Here is a 23,379-nt window from a genome sequence, read left to right on the forward strand (position 1 = left end):
TAAGGTATTGATTAACGTACTAAGAGTACTGAATGACTAAGTGGGTAAATAAAAATGCTGCAGATTCTGACATCCCACATTTCCAAACTAAGTGTGGTATTTAGTCTGGTGAACATTCAAACACTGTTCTAGATACAGTACAAACATTTGAAATTTTGCTGTATAGTCATACTGGACACAATCCCAGAATGACAATACCAACACATTAAGAGCAGGGGCAATTTTAGGCCCTTTTGGGGGTGCTCAAACACACCTAAATTTCATTTCAGCACCCCTAAAAATGATAATAATTCATCATTAGTCCTCATCAGATTTCACGAACATGTTGTTCCATCACACTAAAGCAATGTGGAAGAAGAAAGAGGTAGTGATGGATTTTATCGTGTCGAATAAATCCACAAGTTGAAAAGCAAATCCAGTTGTTGCCTGTTCTCACTGTGAACACCGGGTTGTTATTACTGTGACTTAAAGAGTGTGTTACAGCTGCATGGTGTGAACACTGTCAAACAACGTTAGCTGACTTAACTGCACACTTGCCAGGTAATGAGCTACTGCAACTGATGCACTTTATTATTTTTGTGTAAGTGGAGATACAATATCAAAGCAGTGTAGTGTTATAAAACACTGCAGTGACTATCCTTCATTGACAAATAAAATGAAAATTCTGTTTTATGTTTATAAAGTGACGTCAAAATGACACTACCTGACTGCATTACCCATAACAACCCAGTATTCAAGAAGTAATATAAATCTGTATGGTTCAATGTATGGCCATATAAGATTATAGATTTTGTGATTAGATGTAATGTTTGCTATTTGGTTGACAGCACAGTGAAGGGGAGAGAAAGGAGACAGATAGACTGCTGGACATAAGGTCCTGTGTAAATGCACATTCTCCTCAGGGACTGAGCCCCCCTAAAAGTCTGATCCTAGAATCTGCCCTGATGAACAGTGAATATGACTTTGTCACATTCAGTACATTGGCCATATTCACTGTTGATGTTGTATGCAGCCACCACATCTTTGAAACACTAAACCATTGTTCTCTCCCCACATCCCTTCAATCATCTTGTTCTCCTTCTCTATTTCACCTCTCCTCATTTCTGCACTGTTCCCTCCCTCTTCAACTCTCACCCTTCTCTCATTCCCTTTCTCTTTCTCTTTTTTTTCACCCTCCACGGGCCCCCGACCAAGGAGAAGCGATTTGCAGTAGCAATCCGTCGCTAATTCCCGCTCAGCGTTCATGAAAAATGTATAGTAGGGAGACTGTAGGGAGATGCAGATTGGCACTGGGCCCTTAGCAAGAGACTGGCTCTGCATTAATGGAACATTACTTTCATCCTCTCCATCCCTCCATCCGTCCTCTCCATATACTCTATGCATTCTCCATCCCTCCATTCATCTTTTCATCTTTTTTATTATACTGTGAAAATCACCTTTTTCTTTCTTTTGTTCCCTCTATTTTTTCAATCCATCCACATTAGCTTTAAAAATTCTCTTCTTCTCGCTCTCAGAATTTGATGAAACAAAAGCCATAAATATTCGAGGACTCAGTGGAATATTAACAGCTCAAACAACCCAAATACAGCTATCTACAATCTTAGCAACTCTGTGTGTGTGTGTGTGTGTGTGTGTGTGTGTGTGTGTGTTTTGCGTGTGCATTTGCCTGTGAGCACAGTGTGCAGCCAGCTAAACCTTCTCCAAGATAATAAGAGGAAAAACTTTATCTTAATCTTTAAAAGGCACAATGTGAAGTTTGAATCCAGCTGTGAAATGGTTCTTGTGTGTATGTGTGTGTTTGTGTGTGTGTACGTGAATGCATCCTACAGATATGTTTGTGTGTGTGCACATGTGTGTGGATGTGTTTAAAGCACAGGTATCTAATGAAAGTAGATTAATAACAGCACTGTAATGCCATCAGGACTAGTCACAGTGTGGATCATGCATAATAAACCTCCCAAGGAGTTTACACACACACACACGCACACTTCCTGTCACTATAGCAACGCTGGCAGTTTTGCTGCCTCTAACTTCAAAGTCAGATGTAATTTCAGCCTCCCAGCAGCCAGAGGGAGCCATGGTGATTACAGAATATTATTCCTCTTATGACTCCTTCCTCCATCCCTCTTTTATTCCTTCCCTTTTCTTCTCCTCCATTCCCCAGCTGGCTCCCTTCTTCCTACCTCCCATGCACAGACATCCTGCTGGGGGACAGGCATCCAGGACCAGACATTAAAAATAAGCCCAGAAAGGTTGGATGTTGGTGACTGAAGCTAAGGAAAGAGGGAGTGAACGCCGAGGAAGGGAGAAAGACATGAATGAGAGATGATGTAGTCTTATATACTTATGCTATTTGTCCATTTTCTCTCTATAGCACTCTCTCTTTCTCCGTGAAAGGCAAAACTAAAAAAAAAAAAAAAACTGCAGTAACTGTCACAAAATGTCCAATATTTGTTACTTAAATTTACAGAAGTATCCAGTGAGGTGGAGAAACTCTTCCTGACTCATATACTGAAAAATCAACTTGACAAGAGAAGGTTCTATGTCCAAACAATTAAGGAAGCTCAGATTGGCTCAATAACATTTAAAGTGATTTTAACAGTTAATCTACTTACTAACATTTATATATTATTGCGGTAACAAATAATCACTTTTTATAATTGCCAAAAGGTACAGTGGGTACGGAAAGTATTCAGACCCCTTTAAATTTTTCACTCTTTGTGTCATTGCAGCCATTTGCCAAAATCAAAAAAGTTCATTTTATTTCTCATTAATGTACACTCAGCACCCCATCTTGACAGAAAAAACCAGAAATGTAGAAATTTTTGCAAATTTATTAAAAAAGAAAAACTGAAATATCACATGGTCGTAAGTATTCAGACCCTTTGCAGTGAAACTCATATTTAACTCACATGCTGTCCATTTCTTCTGATCCTCCTTGAGATGGTTCTGCTCCTTCATTGGAGTCCAGCTGTGTTTAATTAAACTGATTGGACTTGATTAGGAAAGGCACACACCTGTCTATATAAGACCTTACAGCTCACAGTGCATGTCAGAGCAAATGAGAATCATGAGGTCGAAGGAAAATTGCCCAAGGAGCTCAGAGACAAAGTTGTGGCAAGGCACAGATCTGGCCAAGGTTACAAAAGAATGTCTGCAGCACTCAAGGTTCCTAAGAGCACAGTGGCCTCCATAATCCTCAAATGGAAAAAGTTTGGGACGACCAGAACTCTTCCTAGACCTGGCCGTCCAGCCAAACTGAGCAATCGTGGGAGAAGAGCCTTGGTGAGAGAGGTAAAGAAGAACCCAAAGATCACTGTGGCTGAGCTCCAGAGATGTAGTAGGGAGATGGGAGAAAGTTCCACAAAGTCAACTATCACTGCAGCCCTCCACCAGTCGGGGCATTATGGCAGAGTGGCCCGACGGAAGCATTTCCTCAGTGCAAGACACATGAAAGCCTGCATAGAGTTTGCCAAAAACCACATGAAGGACTCCCAGACTATGAGAAATAAGATTCTCTGGTCTGATGAGACCAAGATTGAACTTTTTGGCGTTAATTCTAAGCGGTATGTGTGGAGAAAACCAGGCACTGCTCATCACCTGCCCAATACAATCCCTACAGTGAAACATGGTGGTGGGAGCATCATGTTGTGGGGGTGTTTTTCAGCTGCAGGGACAGGACGACTGGTTGCAATTGAAGGAAAGATGAATGTGGCCAAGTACAGAGATATCCTGGAAGAAAACCTTTTCCAGAGTGCTCAGGACCTCAGACTGGGCCGAAGGTTCACCTTTCAACAGGACAATGACCCTAAGCACACAGCTAAAATAACAAAGGAGTGGCTTCGGAACAACTCTGTGACCGTTCTTGACTGGCCCAGCCAGAGCCCTGACCTAAACCCAAGTGAGCTTCTCTGGAGAGACCTGAAAATGGCTGTCCACCAACGTTCACCATCCAACCTGACAGAACTGGAGAGGATCTGCAAGGAAGAATGGCAGAGGATCCCCAAATCCAGGTGTGAAAAACTTGTTGCATCGTTCCCAAGAAGACTCATGGCTGTACTAGCTCAAAAGGGTGCTTCTACTCAATACTGAGGACAGGGTCTGAATACTTATGACCATGTGATATTTCAGTTTTTCTTTTTTAATAAATTTGCAAAAATTTCTACATTTCTGTTTTTTTCTGTCAAGATGGGGTGCTGAGTGTACATTAATGAGAAATAAAATGAACTTTTTTGATTTTGGCAAATGGCTGCAATGACACAAAGAGTGAAAAATTTAAAGGGGTCTGAATACTTTCCGTACCCACTGTATACCCTAGCATTAAGGGTTGCTAGGTATAAAATCTATATATCAAGTGTGCACATCAGGAGCTCTTTATAGTGACCTGAAACCAATATGAAAGAGTGTTTTATCAAAAGTAAATCAAACACTGAGTGGACTAAGGTGACATCCAGCCAAGGTCCTCATTACATTTTAAGAACACTGGATGTACGGTAACACCTTGAAACGACAAGCAAAACTAGTAAAACACGCAGTGTGTCATGTTCATTTACTGTGTGTATCCATCGTCCTGATATAACAGCCTTAGCTTTCACACACTGTCACACTGCAGACTGTCCCATGGTGGAACAGGGAGGACAGTCAGGAAGGTGTTGATGTGTGTTTTGTGTCCTGACAGCAAAAAAAAAAAAGCACACATACACATTCACTGCTGCTGATCCAAATATTAACAGACATAAACACAGATGCATACAAATGTGCATATCACCACACATCCCTACCCACAGATACACTTTGTATTTACATCACCTACTTTCATTTATGCAGAATCTTTGCTTGTCACTGAAATACAGATCAGTGTGTATTTGTTTGTGTGTGTGTGTGTGTGTGTGTGTGTGTGCTACTGCTTTAATAGAAACTAGCAGCAATGAGCTGCTCTTCATCTCTGTCCTGTTTTGTCCTGAATTTGAACTAGTTTCCCTAATCTGCTGGAAGAAATAGGCTTTGACAGAAGACACCAGCCAGAGAAGGAGAACTGATGGGCAAAGGATGAAAAAAAAAAAAGACCAAGGAAACATTTCTCTCCTTCTAGGGTCAGTCCTCACTCTCTCTCCTCCTCCTCCCTTATCTCCCCCTCTGTCTCTCCTCTTTTGTAGAAGAAGCTGGTGGACAGGCGCCAGTGGAACTGGACTGGTGTTTTCTTAACCAAGTTCATCCCTCTCTATTTCCCCCTCACTCTCAAATCATAAAGCCTGTCGCACACTTGGGATGCAAGGATGTGTAAGCATAGCGGTAGGAAAGTGAACAAGAGTAGTGCTTGGAGAGAGTACGTGCACACACAGACATGTATTTACAATCCCCCTTCACTCTGTTGTGCAAGGCTACAGTCGGGTAGCCTGGCAGGGGTGGTTGGGTATAAACATGGCCTCCTCTGCAGCTGAGGGACTTTTCCCTTGTCTCTGTACCACTGCTGCTCAGCCTTGTGTTACCAGTTTGCTTTAACAACCTGCACTGGCCAGCACAGTCTCCAGTAGGAAGAACAGTGTGTAGCCATCAAATTTTGCCATAAGATACAACTAAAAGCCTTCAGGCAAAAAATGCTTTATTGATCTCGATAGGGAGATTCTCTTTTGTTCTGTCTCTCCACTACAGGGGATGAGAGTGGAGAGTCAGCTGCAGAGGACTGCTGGTAGGGATTCAGTGTCTTGCTAAAGGACCCTTCAGCAGTGCAGATACTTGACAACATGGCAGCCCAAACTTTGATCTTCCAGCTAAAAGCAGCCTCTCAGATGACTTTCAAAGTTATCATTTCAAATCTGAGCTGAAGGTTTTCTTAAAGGCAAAAATGTGTAATGCATGTTGCCAGTCATTTCAATATTTTCCTTATATCTAAGCTAAGCAGCTACAAATAACTGGAATTTCAACTGCTGTACTAAATGTTATAATCAGACGTGAATTCTCTCGGTTAAAATGACGTTGATTATGTATAAAGATAAAAAAAAAACCTGAGAAATTTCAATTCCACCTCCTCTGCGTCTGAATTTTTAAGCACTGGGGGAACAAATGGTACAATCCAAACAAAAACACATGTTCTCAGCCCTTGAGGATAAAAAAAAAACTACTTGTGTACATGAAACTGTGTGTGCGCGCTAAATGATTCATGAGAGGCGAGCAAAAACAGGCCGGCATACAAGCGGAAAAATAGCCTGTCTGCATTTTAGATGAAGCCACGCTCTCCACTTGCTGTGTCATGATAATCTGAGCTGAAACACTGCCAAGGTGAAAACACAAATAATGTGTGAGAAATGAGTGAATTTGATTCAAGAATGGATTTGTAGCTCAGTATATGCTGAGCTACTACTGCTGACACATAAAGCCATTGAACCAAGAACTCATATTTGGAAATTTAAGGGGAACAGGTGTACAGGTTTAAGACTGGCGTGACCAGGAGCATTCCCCTATACCTCAGAGTGTGAAACTGGCTTCAGATTAGCTGTCCTATTCTCAGAGACACCATGTGTTCACAGCAGTGGCAGGGAGCTGCTGCGGCCTTCAGTGCTGCTGTCGATTCTAAGAATAGGCAGCAGGGTCCAGGGAACATCTCGTCTCTGAGGCTCCCTGCCTTCCTCTCTCCCCCACCTACCCTCCTTTTCTTGCTCCACATGCCAATACAGTATATTTGAAGTAGCTACCACAAAAATACACACCAAAATATAAGAAGAAATGATTGTTCTACGTGGAAAATGGATGAGGTATAACTGGTAAAGCATGTCCTCCCCACCTCCTTTTCCTTTGCCTCCTTCCTTTTCTCCATCACTCTGTTCCACTCCTCCCTACATTTCTTTGCTTTCTTGACTACCCCTGCTTCTCCCCCCCTCACCCATATGCACTAATGTGAAGGCTGAATCTAACCCTGCTGGATGACATTACTCTGTGCTGCCTGCTGGCCTGTCTGCCTGCCTGGGGACTCTAAAATAAAACACAGCAGTGGGGAGAGCCAGAGTGAGAGCACATACTGTATAGACAGCCTGACTGACATGCTCTGGTAGAGCACACACACTCGGTGTGCGAAAGAGGCTCGCAGAGGACAGAATGTGTATCAAAGTGTGTGATGAAGTGTGTGTGTTTGTGAGCAAAGAGATCTGTGTGTGGTTGCAGTGGGAGAGGGGGGAGCAGGCCTCTCCAGCTGTGCTCTGTCAATCATTCATGACCTAACACTTGGAAAAACAGTGAAGGGCAAGGTGGACAGAAGTGAAAGGAAAGAGACAGAGATGAAGAGAAAATGATTCTGAATTTTCTTTTTGGCCTGATGGAAAATAAGTCAAGGAAAGGCAAATAAGCACTGAAGACATACATGAATATTTTTGTCTGTGTGAATCTGTGTGTGTGTGTGTGTGTGTGATGTGTGTGATGTGTGTGCACTAGTGTGAATAACATGCTGCTGCTGGAACCTCATAGCCTGAATTCAACATCCCTCACCCTGAACAAGTGACAAAAAGATAACCACGTTTCACTTCACCGCTTCACGCCCTCTCTCTCTCTCTTACTCATTCTTTCTCATCCTGCTCTTCACCCCCCCCCCCCCCATGACACCCTCCCACCCCCAGCTCTCTCTCTCCCTGTATTTCCACATGGCTGGCCATCCTCTCCCATGTCCCCGAGGATGGGAGGCTGTGAGGCAGCTTGGCAGGCTGTCAGGGGAGCACTGGAGAGCAGGGAACATGTAGTGACTGCAGTGGGGGTGGCAGTGAGGGTAGCGGGTCTGAAAACCCTGGCTCCTCACCTCACTGTTGCACTGAAAATGGCTTGGCTTAGTGCTGTTAGGCAAAAGATGCAAAGGGTTGAGGGCACTCCAGAGATAAGGAAAACACAGAGCTCTCACTCTTATTCTATTTCTATGTACCATCACTGTCACACACAGAAGGAAATAACAAGGCTGCAGTCAACATGTGCCAATCTTCCTGTCCAGCTTTAACACCTTGTCAGTAAGCAACATGACATACTGTATGACCTGTTATTTTATGTAATTGCCACACCTGTCTGGTAGACAAAAAAGATCATTTTGAAAATGGCAAAACTCAACAATGAGAAGAATCATTCCTTCAGGTTTCAGTGCAAACCAGGGACGTAACAGCGGACAAATAAACAGAAAATCTATAAAGCTCAAAGAGTGAAATTCATTGTCTTTGGATGCAGATACAAAATAGTAATTATTTTCACAAACTGCTGGTGACGCCAATAAAACATCACTGTGTAATGTGCAGCAGCAAGGGAGAGAAAATAAATGGTGGGTATCGGTAACTTATTGAAGTGAACTGTGGTTTATCTTTTCAATAGATGATCTTTGCTCTAGCTGCAGGCTCCACTATTATGTAGAACTGGAGGAACAGGCTCAGCTCGACCACAGCACATCTACAGAGGCGAGTAATAATGCAAGAGGAACACTGCAGTGTTAATATTAACCCTGTACTCAAAATCATGCAATGAAAGTTTAAAATGGTAAAACCTGTTGGGGGGCGGGGGGACTACTGTTATCAGATCACCAGGGTATAAGCTGCTTTTTGTAGATAAGAAGCCAAAAAAAAAAATAACGTTTAGAATTAATGAAGCAATAAAAAAACACCATCTTCACATGTACAATAACATCAGTGTTAATGAAAACATAGGTGGTCGATTCATAGAACACTATACACTGTGTACTTGGTTTTTATGCAACTGGAGAATTAAAGTGATGGTCATTTAATATTAACAGCAGTGTTAACGACACAGATACTGTACAGTGATATGGAAGACAAAGCATGCTGTATCTCCAATACATTACATTTTAAAAGACCCAAGGGGGACCGTGACTTGCATTTGTGATAAGTTACTAAAGCACTTTCCTCCTTTGGTCTCCCTTCAAAAATCCCGCCACATCACACAGCAGACTCGTCCCAAAACAACAACATGACACTTTACCGACCTGCGCTCCCTCCCCACTGACAGAGAGAAAGGGAAAAAAAAAGATGACAGCAGCGTTAGATCTGACATCAAACGCCGGCAAGAGAGTGAGAAAGGGGGGGGGGGGGGGCGGTTACATCTCTGCAGTGACAGCTTGCTGGAAGAGCCTGGCAAATGCAGAGCAATTTCTCTCTCCTTTTCTCTCCTCTTCTATCTGTCCATCTCTCCCTCTCTGTGTCTCTCTCTCTTTCTCTCTCATCAAAACTTGCTGCCGATTAGGATCTCAGCGAGCCATGCGCTTTGGATGGGATGTGAAAACACACGGCAAACCCAAAGGGGTAAAATACCAGGATTAAAGTGGTGAGGGAATATGGGGTGATAGTGGTGGTGGTTCAAATGGATCGGCCCCCGCGACCGCAGTGGCTCCTCGCCTCGCTTTCCTCTCTCGCTCTGGATTCGCACACTGATACATCAAGGCCATTTCTCATTATACCATGAGGAAGAGGGGGGGGCTTTCATGACGCTACTTTAGAGGGAAAGACAGAAAGAAAAAGGGGAGGAGGGGTAAAGAGTGTGGGAGAATGAAAATGAAAGAAAAAAATGCCAAGATAAAGCAGATGACATGCTATTAGTATGTTATCGAGGAGAAAACAGAAGGAAAAAGAACGTGTGTGACTGTGTGTGTGCCCGAGAGACTAAATAGGAATCACAGTAACAGGAAAACAGACTAAAACAAAGTCAGCCATCAGCATGTGTTGAAAGACAGAGGATGACCACTGCACTCAGGTTTTAAAAGTACATGGAAAAAAGTTATGTCTTCATTTGTGTTCATACATTTAATTTAGCTTTTCTAGCAGTTTGTTCCTCCACTCCTGAGGCTGTTCCAAAGTATCTGGTAAATTAAACAGCACACACCTCAAGCAGTGCCAATATTTGCGGTCATTTGCAAATGTCTATTTATTCTATTCCTGAAAGTGCTGAGGAGCTGTAAAGAGAGAAATGATAGAGAGTAAAAAGCGATTAGTTTAGCCAAAAAAAAAAAAAAAAACTGGAGCAGCCCACATCTCTCTACCCTCATAGATCAGCCTGGCCTCACTATTTCTTCTCAATTACTCCTCCAGTCAACCTGCTTAACGATTTTTAGCTCACCCAAATGCCAAGAGGCAGTGCGTGTGTCTTTGAATGTGTGACTGTGTGCGTCGAGCAGGGATGTCTGTGTCTGTGCATATGCTTTTCTGTGCATGTGGGTGTATGTGTGATGGAGTGCATGACGCTGAGACCACGGGCTGACGCGTGTGGCCTTTTTGCCTTCAGCGCGGACTCCAGTCAAAACACAAATATAAGCTCCGAATCAAGGAGTCAAATCCATGTCTCCCACGGGAAGTGAGAGACAACGAGGCAGGTCACAGGCTGAACAGAGGCAGTTGATTGGACAGAAAAGCGTATCACTAGAAGTTAGGCAATAAGCTGGAAACACTGCTACAACAAAAGATGTCTCTCAATAAAAGTAAAACAGTTCTGAGATATTTAAAAAGTTTGCAAGCACGATACAAACTCAGTGCTTGTGATTTCTGGTAGACACAAGTGTCTGTCACTCACCGGCAGACTGGAAGGGCGGTCCTGAGTCCCATCCTCATTGTTTGCTTTCCCAGAATTCCCTGGGGCAGGACCCCTGGTGTTGTAGCTCTCCTGCTGGGCCTCCTAAAAAAAAGAGAAAGAGGAAAAACAGATTGTTTATGATTAATAAATTAAAATGATACAGACTCCTCCAATTTATATAAGTAAAAAAAATAAAATAAAAGATATATATACATTCAATATTTATCCATGCTGTGCATTGAGAAAGGGAAGTTGCCAACACACAGTATTTTGTATCATGCAATTTTCAAATTATAGTGGAAGCTATTGTTTTTTTGGGTATAACACCAATATTCTACAGCACTAAAGAGTCTAAACAGGGATATTATAAATGCAACATATCAGCTGGTCTCCAGGACATGTTTGTCACAACTCTTTGATAAACAAATTGAACTTCTTAACAGAAATGTGATTTTATGTGTATGGGCATAATACAGTGAAGTCAACATATCTTTTTCATTTTAATAACAGCAGTGACACTGGCTCAATTGCTGAGTAGCCTTAAGCTAAACACTAAACAGTAGATTAACACACTCCAAGAGAAAACTGTCTAAAAGCGTGTGAGAGGGACACGATGGAATAAGTTGGAGTGGTGACTGTGACTCAGGTTTACAGGGCTGTAATGAAGACTCTGATTCCCTGTTAGATCAAGTCGCAACACAAAGGCGCGGTGCACAAGAAAACCGAGAGAGATACAGTACATGCAGACTGAAAAACATCCAAACACGCACCCATCAGCACACAATAGCCGCCAATTCATTTCAACTAAATCCCAGCCTAACCACCCACTAATCCTCGAAATATATATACACACACACACACACCAATAGTCACACTCAGTCCTATTGTTCAATCTAAGTCATTTTCTTTCCCTCTGTAATCACAAGCCTATCTAGTGTAAACCAATTTTCTCCCCATTGTTGGAGGTGTTGCCCTCTCTCTCTCCCTCCCTCTGTATCTTTCCCTCCTTCCCTCTCCCTCTTCTTTTCATTCACCATGGAGGTCGTTCCTCCATCATGTTAAGCGTCGGCGGCACAATAGCAACTTGTTAAAGAGCTCTGAGTGGAAGGATTAGTGATAACTGATCGGCGAGACGTGGCGAGTGATCACATGTGCTTGCACACATAACTAGACACAACATATATTCACACTGCTACATACACATGCACACGTCTTTTACATTGAAAATCCATTTTCTCCACAGTTTGATTTCTTATCTGTTGTGTGATTTTACTGTAGTAGGTGGGCAATATTCCTGTCAGCTAGGTGATATAATTTTATAGCTGAAGATTATCCTTCACAGCAAGAGATGTGTCATGTGAAATGGATCTATTATTAGAACATTAAGTGTGTCATAACTTTCGCATCCAGGGCGAATGATACCCATTCAGTACTTATGTAGATTCTTAAGGAACTCTGATATCATGCTAAAATTATATACATTATTACCCCTGAAACTTCTGCACACAGTTTGTGTGCTGTTTTAGCAGCTATTCACGCACAGAGAGAAAAAGTTTATGTATTCATTCATTCATTATTAAGAAAAGGTAATATAATGACCTTAAACACCCTAGAGTAGTCCCTTCAAATCCACATTTCAATTATTAGCCAATTAAATCATTGAAGTATTAAATCTAAAATTATAGAAAACTTTAAATATCCTAATGTTTCTTGAATTGCCAGTAGATTTTACCTGTGTAGGTAGTTGGTGAACATGTGCTCTAAAGTGCCATTTTTAGTATAAAATGCTGAAGTTATGGTTCCTATGGTTCCTTAAGTTCCTAAATCTAGTCCTGCAGTGTCTTCACATGTAATTTCCTTGAAGATGCCCAGTGGTTTCATATGATCCTTACATGGATTATTATAATTTATCACCGAATACTATTTCCAAAACATTTAGTATAATAATGTATTGATTCATTTCAGCTTAGGATGGAGGATAAAGGCATCACAGCACATTTAAAATTACAGGGAAAAGGAGTTCCAGGTTTATATATTTACATTTCACATACGGTTTTTTTTTTAATTTGTGATGACGTTTATGAAATTTGCATTTTGGATTTCATGAAATGAAATGAAAAACAGCCTTATAAATGGACCATCAAGCCATAATCTTAACACAATACCATTTTTATTCTAATCATAACCCAAAACTCCAAAACCAGCAACATCCCCCTAATCACATCTATCAGCCAGGGGGAAAACCCTGTTCACCCAGATGTGGTTCAATCACTGATCACATTTCATCCCATTAGTGGGTGGGTGACGAGAGATGCTTCCCAACAGGATTGCAGCAATGAACTGAGGTGCTATTTTAAAAACAAAGCCATGCTAGTTTTGTTGTCAGGGCCCTGGGCAAGCCCTGTGTTTGTGTGCACAGCCCCATGTGTTTATCAATGGGAGACTGGATGCACGCCAAACATCAGGCTTTTATTACATGGTCGGAAGTATTTGGTGTAAAGTAGAGACCCAGCTTAGACACAAATACACCTCCACAGGTAAATAAAGACTCAAGGAAGGACTGAGCAGGAAGGGGTGGGGAGGGGAAAAAACAGAAATGTCTGGTGCCTTTCTGATAGGCGGACAGACGTGCATAGTTTGGTTCACAGACAAAAATGTGCACATGGATAGACAGTTACTCACTCAGTGAATTGAGAACAGAAGAGTGGCTGCTGACCCAAGTCCAATATTTACTCAGGCATATGTGTCTGTGTGTGTATGTGTGTGTGTATGTGTGAGTGTATGTGTGAGTGTATGTACTCGAGGGGATTTCTGTTTTAAGTGGGTCAAAGTGAGGTTAGCCTCATACTACTGTTTACACTCAAATCCTTACATCATCACTGTCAACTGTAATATGGACAGAAAGAACGCAGGTGATAGAAACAGACTGGGAGAGGGAGGGAAGAAGGAGACAGGATGAGAGAGACATATAGAAGGTGAAAGTCCAAAGAAATCAAGAGAAGAAATGGAGGAGGTAGAAAAGCACAGGGAGCAAGAGAAGATGAAAATAGTGGAACAACGGTGAAAAAAGACTAGAAAAAAAAGAGTGAGAGAACATCAGAGGCAAATGAAGGAGTGCTGCGAATGCATCCTTTCATTTGAGTTTTTTCCAGTCCATTGTCTCAAAATCCCATTTCCCAGCTAATTTAGAAGCTTCTAAAATACACTCCACTCCATACCTTAAGCCTTGGGCCACAGCTAATCCTGTCTTTACACACACACACACACACACACACGCACACACACACACACACGCACACACACGCACACACACGCGCACACACACACAGACGCACACACGCAGAAACATGCTCATTCATCCTCTGCACTTTTCAAAAGACTTCATCTTGGCATAGTAGAAACGAATGAAGGATATTGAAGGCAACCGTTTGAAGTACATGAGGGAATGTAGGAATCAAACTGTGAGTTAAATGCTATTAGACAGCTGTGTGGAGAGGCAGTGTAATATTAGATTTGATTGAATAGATGACTGCTGAATGTAGTGTAATATATAGAGCTAGAGAGGTTTTATGCCGATGTAAATCAATATTGCAGAAAAACGTTAATCCCGCCCACTCAGGAAAAGGAGTGAGCTGGTAAGTGTGAAGCGCTTGGGAAGCGAGCAGATGATTGTTTGGAATATGAGACTTTCATGTACCATCATTTTAAAGTAGTCAGTACAGCTTGTAATTGAATCTATTGTATTGTGTCACTATAATGTAGATTCCCATGAAAAAAATTTTACTTCAAAAAAAAAAAAAAAAAAAAAAAAACAGGTCAAAGGTCAGACATCCCAACCTTCAGAGGTTGCTGGCAATTCAGTTCTGAAAGTAAAAGATTTTTATGCACAGCTTCAAAGAGTAATTCCAAACATCGCACACACCAAATTTGACACCTTGTTTCTTTTTTTTTTTTTGTCTCACACTTCATTTAGGAAGGTTGCACTGGGCCTTTCTGGTTGGCTGCACTCCACATGTTCTCACTCTATATTCAAGCAGGGACCAAGGTGAAACGTTGCTTCGCTTTGCTTGTATGAGTCTGATTGCCAGTCTCGAAAAATAACCAATGAAATGTGAATGACAGCAAGCAAGTGCATTTGATGCCACCACTTGACACAACAGAAAGCAGCCAGAACTAAATCACAGCCATTACATTAAGCTGATTCTGGCTGACATTTGTCTCGACCTCTCTCTTTTTTTATATAATGTGGCGTACTTCAAATGTTTTTATTTTAACCTGATTGCTTTTTATCAATTTTCCTACAACCATTGTCTGCTCTCGGAAATCTCATAAACTTATATATTCAATACGGTAGGTGTGCTGCTTGAATCTGATTGGCTCCTAATTTATGAAGTCCAACGGACCATCATCTAGTCAAGTCCTCTGTTCTTTTCCATGTGTACTGATTATATTTCGTTTTATTTATTCTCTCTGTGTTCATCTCTCCCTTCAGTCTTAACTGCTCCCTCTGCCTCCATTATTTCACCTCCTTCATTGTTTTCTTCTTCCTCATGTCCATCCGCTCTCCCCATTAATCTCTTGCTCTACACCTCTCACATCCCTCCCACTCCCCATCTCTTTCACTTTATCCATCACTTTCCCTATCACCCTCTCCATCCCACATACAGTCTCCATCTCCATTCCTTTCTCCACCCTGTTCCTCTTCGTCAGTACCACCTCCACCCCTTTCTCCCCCATCCTTTCCTGTCTCCAGCCGCTCTCCTCATGACTACCAAATGAATTAGCCCCCCCCCCTTACACCTTGGCAGATGCACATCTCCACAAAATCTGACGCTAATGCCATTAATATTCATTAAAAATTAAGCTTAATTGCGTGTCTTTAGAAGAGAGGCTCATAACCCCCCTCTCCACCCCACACACACACACACACACACACACACACAGTCTCCCTAACTACACACTGACACACCATCACTAGTGTATTTTCCCACCACCACCAGCCACATTACCCCCAGGACAGGAGGTCTCTGATGTCCATTCATCATTGCCCTGAAAGCACATACACACACTTAGACCCATGCGCACACACGCACACACACACACACACACACTCACATACACACTTAGATACTGTATATTGGGTCAGTCGCTGGGGAAAGACGCTGCGATGAAAGAATCAGATGGATGTAAAAAAACTGAGCTAGAGTGCTGTTTCTGCAGTGTTTCAGTGTCTTTATTTCCACGTGAACGTGTGTATGTCCCTCCTCTCTGCCAGTAATTACTGTTGAAAGCAGCATTTTTAACTTTCATTTGGCCGAGCTGTTAAAAAACGACCGGCTTTTAAAGAAAAAGCACAACAGACGTGTTTATAAAGCTTCTACGGATCAGATACAGGCAGTGATGATGATGGCGGTGGGGGAGCAGAACATCCATATTCAACACCCCACATTCACACACACACACACACACACACACACACACACACACACACACACACACACACGTTGGTTCAGACTTGCAGATATGCGCACATGCTCACACCAATCAGACGGACTGAACCACAACAACAATCAGCAGTGAGCGCAAGCTACACCGTGTTCTGAAAAATGTGACAAATCACCATTTGGTTATGAAATGCCTGTCTTTCATGTTTTGACACATCTTTTGATCCATTTCAGAATATTTGGAAAACACTGCAGTTACATTCTGATTATTTCAGATATGGTGTAACTATATTATAGGGCAGACTTATTTTCAGCTCCTGTAACTGCTTTTAAAACAGCCTGTTGGTTAGACTCCATGTAAATGACGGGCATTTATTCCCGGGTACAGCCTATTATTACCATCATGGGAAACGTGACCATTAGAATGGAAAGAGCTGCTGCATGTGTATATGCGAGGATGCCTGTGTGTGTGTATGCCTATATATTTGTGTGGTGTGTGTGCATTTGTCCGTCCAGCCTATCTTAATAGGTCCATTTGTAGCAGAGCCTGTTCTAGTACTGTGTCCTTCAGATTGGATTCTATCTCAGCAATCCCCCTGACCTTTAGCACAAAAGGACTACAAGAGAGCACTGGAGACACAAGACACACACACACACAAACACAGCCATTAGCAAGTGTTCATTCTTGCCGATATAAACAGAAACACACACATAGAAACAGAAAGAAATGTATGTGTGCACACACACACACACACACACACACACACACACAGTCTGTGTGCAGGCTGTCCCTTAGGGATGATGTCAGATGTAGCTAACAGTGTTAGCTGCAGATGCAGTTGCCAGGGCTTTCATTCTCATTCCTCTACACGGGCTAATCAAATAAGAGCCAGTCTTTGTACCATCTTCACTTCACACACTCTTTGCAAGTCTCAGTCACAACCACCCCCATCCGCCCATTCACTTCAATGGCTTTGGCTCACAGTTAAAGAGGACATCCACCCAAACTGGTGTACACCCACATGACTTTTGCAAAAGCATGGAGGGACAATAGCGGTGTGTTGGCGAGCCCGACTTTCACAGTGACATTTTTTTTTTTTTTTGGTGTTTTCTCTTTTTCTTGCTGTCTGTGAAGTCTGTATCCAGGAACAAATGTAGCGGCATTTCCTAACAAATGGCAGCTAAATGAGGCCCCCAGGGTGCTGTGCCGCTAACTACCGGCCCCCTTTTTTTCTGAGCCATTATGATTGTCCTAACCGTTCCAAAAACACCTCTCCCGTTCTCGTTCATTTGCATTTGAATTGCAGCTCGGCTGTACAAAAACAAACATAAATCAAAAAAGAGAAAAAAGAAGAAAAAAAAAAAAACAGTGGCGGATTCTGGTCGAGCAATTAACGAGTGTCACTCAATGTGGAGGTAAAAAACACACTAAATTAAAAACATTGTTTCAAACACATGCAGACACACCATCTTATGCACACACATACACACAAACCTAGCTGACATATACAGAATATATGTGATTTTTTTCCTTTTTTCCAATTTTATCATTTAGTTTTTGCCTGAAAACTCATCAAGCTTAAGTGCTCGTCAGCAGCAGCCAATCGGAGAGCAGCAGGCCCAGGGTTGCCGTGGCGATACGCAGGGACATTTAGAGGACTCCGATAAACTCTGCCATTTAAAAGGTTATGACAATTAACGCGGCTCTCCGCAAATTACCACTGCCAGACCTTTACCCACGGACGTCTCTCTCTCCCTCTTATCACCTTGCACCCAGCCTCGCTCTTTCTCTCTCTCTCGCCATATGCCCTCCATTTCCTCAGCCTGTCCTCCCCCCATCTCTTGCTCCCTCCCACTTTCTGTCCACCCCTTCCAGCCGCCAGCACTTTTATTATCCTGTTAATTAACAGAGTTCTTCACTTAATATTCAAATGGTGACCAATTAATGACATTGAACTTTAGGCCCCCACCCCCAACCCACACACACACACACACACACACACACACACACCTTCCCCTCTGCTCTCACCTCATCCTTTTCATTCTCTCCCATCACACACACTCCTGCCTGGCTTTCATTTCCTCTGTGTCGTACCCTCAACCCCTCCGCCATCGCCAAGGTGAGCTCCCATTTCCACGTGAGTGAAAGTGTGTGTGTATGGGGAGCGGGGGGCCAGGCACAGTGATTGAGGCAGCAGAGCAAGTATATGGCGAGGGGGTAATAAAGCCAGGGGGGCAGGCATCAGAAAGGCTCCACGGCCTTTTAATTAACCTGGTGTGATTAAAAGCAAGGGTGGGGGAAACGGCCTGCTGCAGCAGCCGGGTAGGGGCAGAGGGGTGACAGACAGGAAATAGAAAATGACACAGTGGTAGTGAACGTCCAGGACCCAGCCGATATACCAGTCTGTGAGCACCCTAGAGAACAGTTTTTATTAGCGACATGAAAAAAATTATTTCACACTTGAAGTAATGAGCAGAATAAGACAAATTAACAAAATTACTTTTTCATATCAAGTTAATTCTTGACTTTGGAAATTTACAAAACAATCTGACTACAAAGCCCATTACACTGCATGTATTTTAGTATAAACTTGTGAGCCTTGATGAAAAGTCATCTCACAGTGACAGAATTATGGAAATTAGAACATCTGGGCCAACTCTATCCACTTGTGAAGATATGATCAAAAGGTCGACAACAGCCAGTACACAGAGCTTGCGGTGAGGTCACTTTTTGTGTTAGCCATGTATAATATTTGTATAGTGCCAATGACCAGTGAAAACTGTGTATCTCCAAACTTGGTGAATTTTTCATTTTAACTGAGGGGTTAAATATCTTTCTATGGATGTCTTTTTAACATTTAAAAAGCCTACTGGACTATCTAAACAAATCACATGGATTGCTGTTCAAGCTTATTTTCACAGCACAGCAACAGTATGTTCAAATTTCACAGCAAAATGTAATTGTCACAGCACTGTGCAGAATGAGTCAGTGCGGGGCTCACATGCAGCAGTTACTATCGTTTTAAAATGAAATGGCATTAAAACCTTGCCCGTTGAACATTCAGCGTATTCTTCATATCAGACGATATGTGAAGTGAGCTTGCCTCCTCCAATCAGCTAGGAGTTCCTCTAGACCACAGCTCCGCTCCCCTGAGACTATTCTCAGACAGGAAGAGGAAATAGTTAAGGCCGATAGAGGAAACGACCAGTGGGATCGGTTTCACAGAGAGTGGATAGGTGGGTTTTACAACGGGGAGTAAATGTCACAGGGAATGATTTCCTTCTTCAAAGACCAGCAGTCAAATCTGGCAACTCTACTACTCACCCAAATACCATCATGCAGTTTACATAAAGCATAGCTACACTATGTTATGGTGCATAGTTATAAACTTAAATTTAACACACTGTTACCCACAGCATATCCTGTCACACTCCGGTGTATAATATCCAATACAGCAAACATGTCATAAAAAGTAATATCCAAATTCCTGAAATTACACTTTTTTTCATCTCTTTTTTTATGAGCTAGAAAGTATCAGACAGTAACAAAATATCATGCATTTCATCTGTTAAGCGTCAAATTTAATATGGGTGGGAAGAAAAAGAAAGGGCACCAATTTTCTCTTTTTAAGCGATTTGTCTCACACTATAATTCAAGCCAACAATCAGACCAAAACATTAGTTATGATATTTATAGGGTCTGTTGAAATATTCCAGAAAAGGAAACTCTATGGCTTTACATTTTTTTATACATAGCAAAAATTAATTTTATTGCAATTCTAACAGTAGTGATCCGTCATTCAATACCATCGGATGGAAAGCGACATGTCAAAACACAAATAATTAACCAGTAGTGTATGAGGTCAAAAGACACACATATTAATTAAGTTAAAGTATATGTCAGAGTGTTTCTGAGAGCTACAACTCATAATCATCATTTTAAAAATATCTGGTGTTATCAAACACCTACAGCACTCAAAAACTACCAGCAAACCACCCACATTCAAAACCTACTTCTTCCCTGCAATATTGTAGTTTTTTTTTTTTTTTCTATCAGCCTTGATGTCTTAGAAATGTCTTTTTAGCTTGCTCTGCTCTTCGCAATCAGTTGAGGTCACAACAGTGCAACAGACTCAAAGAAAGACGGCATTTTCGCTTCGATTTGTTACAAAACCAGCTAATAGCAGCCAGTCGCAGAGCAAATTCTGTGTCAAAGGCAACTGGAATGGTTCCATCAGCTGAAGGATGTCCTCTGGCTAGGGTTAATGGGAGTGGAGTGGGGGGAAAGAAACTGCAGAGAACGCTAGAAGAACAAAATAAAGAACTTTTAAGCTTGGATTTCTCTGTGTAATGCAAGGTCAAAAAACAGGGGTCAAAACTGCAATGACATCCTAATCTGGTGTGCGCTTGCATTTGTGTGTGTGTGTGTGCGTGTAATCCGTTCTGTGCGGCTCACATCATGTCTCATTTCAGCCCAGAATCACAGACAAAGGTCACCGCTTGACCTTTTCACAGCTCAGAATTGCTGGAGCACACTCGGCTGATTAGTGTACACACAGACACGCGCAGACACACATTTACAAAATCTGATAGAAAGAAACGATCGCTCAGAACTTAAAAAAAAAAAAAAAAGAAATAATACAGCACTGAACTGAAAGCACATCAAATTTTCCATTTGTAATCTTGGCCAACTGCACTGTGTAAGTTCACTTTCCAAACATGTTTACTCTTGGATCCAAAATCAAAGACAAGGACCTACTTTCTTTGTTATTTAAATTTATTCTGGTATTTTCTGGCATTCTTTCCCTCTCTAATTCCTCTCTCATTCAATCGATGTACAATTAACTTTGTCTTAATGCCACCACATAGTCTTGTTTTTGTTATGTGTAAAATGTCATGTTTTTTAATGATCAATATAGTGTATTTTCAGTAATTACTTGAACATAAACTGAGAAATAAAGTGAGTGCTTGGACCTGAGTTTTGCATTTGTTATACAAGATGAAAATAGTGCCGCTGAACACAACTGTGTCCAAATCCACATGTGCCTCAAGAAATCGAGCCTATTACCAACTATACATTTCCATTTACATATGGTGTATATATCAATCCTGATAAGTTTCAGATGAATTTGACTACTGGTTGCAATGTCAGCCCTGTAACTGTGCTTGTTCATTAAAAACCACGTTTCCTGTTAAAGCTCATATCCGACCCCCAGCCAAAATGTAAGAATGTAATATAAATGTAAAAGTATGGGAGCCAGGAGCTTATTAGCCGATGGAAAAGAACGGATTTACTTAGGTCTATAGTTTGATGGCAAGCAGACAGGAACCAGGAGGTTGGCATATTGCCTGCTGTGTTGTGGGGACATAAAATGCTACACAGCTCTAACACATAGGAAGGATTTCTTGATTATAGGTAAAGACAGCGGGATGCTACACTGATGCAGTGGCTGCTGAAGGTATTGTGGCTTTTATGCGGCGTTAACAAGCATGTGTGCTGATTGAAACATTTTCCCTTAAAGTAGCGCACATGCATAACAATGACAAAGAAAAGGAAACCATTTCCCCGGTCACCACAGTAGTTGGCATAGCAACAAATATAGGACCTATCAGCACAGGTAAAACGGGGATTTGGCCAATCACAGTACTTGGGCTGAACTACCTGGTCTATAAATGTCAGTGAGGGTCAATTACCGCAACATCAGCAGCAATGATGAAAACACACCATTACTGTCAAAAAATGTCAGTGTGGCCATGGATCTCAGTCTCTCCCAGTTAGAGTGAATAATGTTAGCTGCACAGTCTGTGTGTTTGTGAGCATGTTAAGTGAGGAAACAAGAGTAAGTGCTTTTTTTTTTTCAGTGTGAGACAAAAGCCATGCTGGCTGAAATGTTCACTCAGTATGAAAATTACTATGCTAAGACTAACGATTTCCTTTTTTGACAACCTGCTTTTGTATTCACAATGGCTTTTTGCTTGGCTATTTGTCTTGGTGTGCTCAATATTCTAGGCTGTCTAAAAGAAGGTTTAACTACATCTCAGTAAATCACAGTGTAACTACCTCGACAGACACAACTACACCACTGCCAAATGGCAACAACTTGTGCAAATGCTAAATAAGTCTACTCACATTTGTGAACCACTAATGGCCAATTTGGTGTCTGGGCTAAAAAAATGTTCTTGTCAGTGTTGCTAGCGTTGCTCAGAATCACCTGCTTGCATGAATATGCCTTTAAACACTAAAGAGAGTGAAAAAAGGTACAGAGGGTTACCTTTTTGCACCTAAAATACCTGGATCTGTGCTGTGTTTTATGTACTATTATGCCCTGTTCGCTGTTGTACATATGAGCTCTCCCCGTGGTTATCAACGACAGATATTTTAAGTGCTGGCTGCCGTTTGTTTGATCATAGTGTTCTGCAGTGAAAGAGCTGCAGCTTTTACTTGCATAAAAGCAGCAGTAACACTTAAGTCCCATTTTTTTAAGAACTGCAAAATGTCAAACACGGTAAATGTAGTAGAATAAACTGTCCCTCTGAAACGTAAAAAGGGAATAGAAATAAGCAGTCGCACAAAATGAAAATGCTCACGTAATGTGCCAATGTGGTAATTTAACACCATATTTAAAATGGAAGAATTTTCCTTCTTTGTGTCACACTGCAGCTCTCTCGCTTGCATCGCTGTGCATTAGGCTTGGATATGGATTAATACAGCCAATAACAAATTAAGACATGCCTTTTCCCGCCCTGATACTGATCTTGCAGAATGGCTCAGGGCAGCCCTTCTTCGCTCATCAGGCTCGTCCTGCTATTTCGCCCGTCTGCTCCTTTCCCTCCATGTTCAATCTGATCTGTCCTTTCCTGTCCAGTTCTGCTGAAACCTCTCCTGTCTCATCCTTTTCTTTTTCCTGCTCCATTTTGTTCTGCTCTGTTCTGATCCAGGGCAGGGCTGTTAGCCAGAGTCATTCAACACAGGCTGATAAATCCCTGTGGCTACAGAGTGGATGGGAAACACATGGGCAGCCTTCACTCAACTCAAAAACAACTGCTTGAACTCAGCTTCCCAATGGAAAACTTCTACCAAACATCGCTCTGTAGAACTTGGCAGGATATGTCTTGATCCATATCTGTGGAACAGGCCCTTTGTTGTACTGAGGATTGGGTTTGCACTGACGGGCTTGCGAGCATTGGAAGTGTACAATATGTGTTTAGACACTATGACTCTCCAGTCTGTTAACTTGTACTGAATTCAACTGTCTGAATTCAACTGTCTGTGTGTGTGTGCTCGGAGAAAACACAAAAATATACAGAAATACAGAGAGTGAGCTTTATTGAAAATAATGTGAGGGAATAATGACCCATAAACCAGGGATGTTGAACCATTTCTATACCCCGCTAT

General features: G+C 41.9%; 1 protein-coding gene across 8 annotated transcripts in view; it reads right to left on the reverse strand.

Annotated features, from left to right (window-relative positions):
• Positions 1 to 23,379, reverse strand: part of LOC113125879 (AT-rich interactive domain-containing protein 1B-like) — a 188,974-nt gene that overhangs the window by 95,468 nt on the left and 70,127 nt on the right. For all 8 annotated transcript variants that reach the window (XM_026299528.1, XM_026299538.2, XM_026299510.1 and 5 more), the window contains one exon: positions 10,540 to 10,641. In XM_026299528.1, coding sequence (XP_026155313.1) covers positions 10,540 to 10,641 — 102 coding nt within the window. The remainder of the gene's footprint in view (positions 1 to 10,539; positions 10,642 to 23,379) is intronic.

Source organism: Mastacembelus armatus, chromosome 22, assembly GCF_900324485.2.
Source record: "Mastacembelus armatus chromosome 22, fMasArm1.2, whole genome shotgun sequence".
Taxonomy (NCBI): Eukaryota; Metazoa; Chordata; class Actinopteri; order Synbranchiformes; family Mastacembelidae; genus Mastacembelus; species Mastacembelus armatus.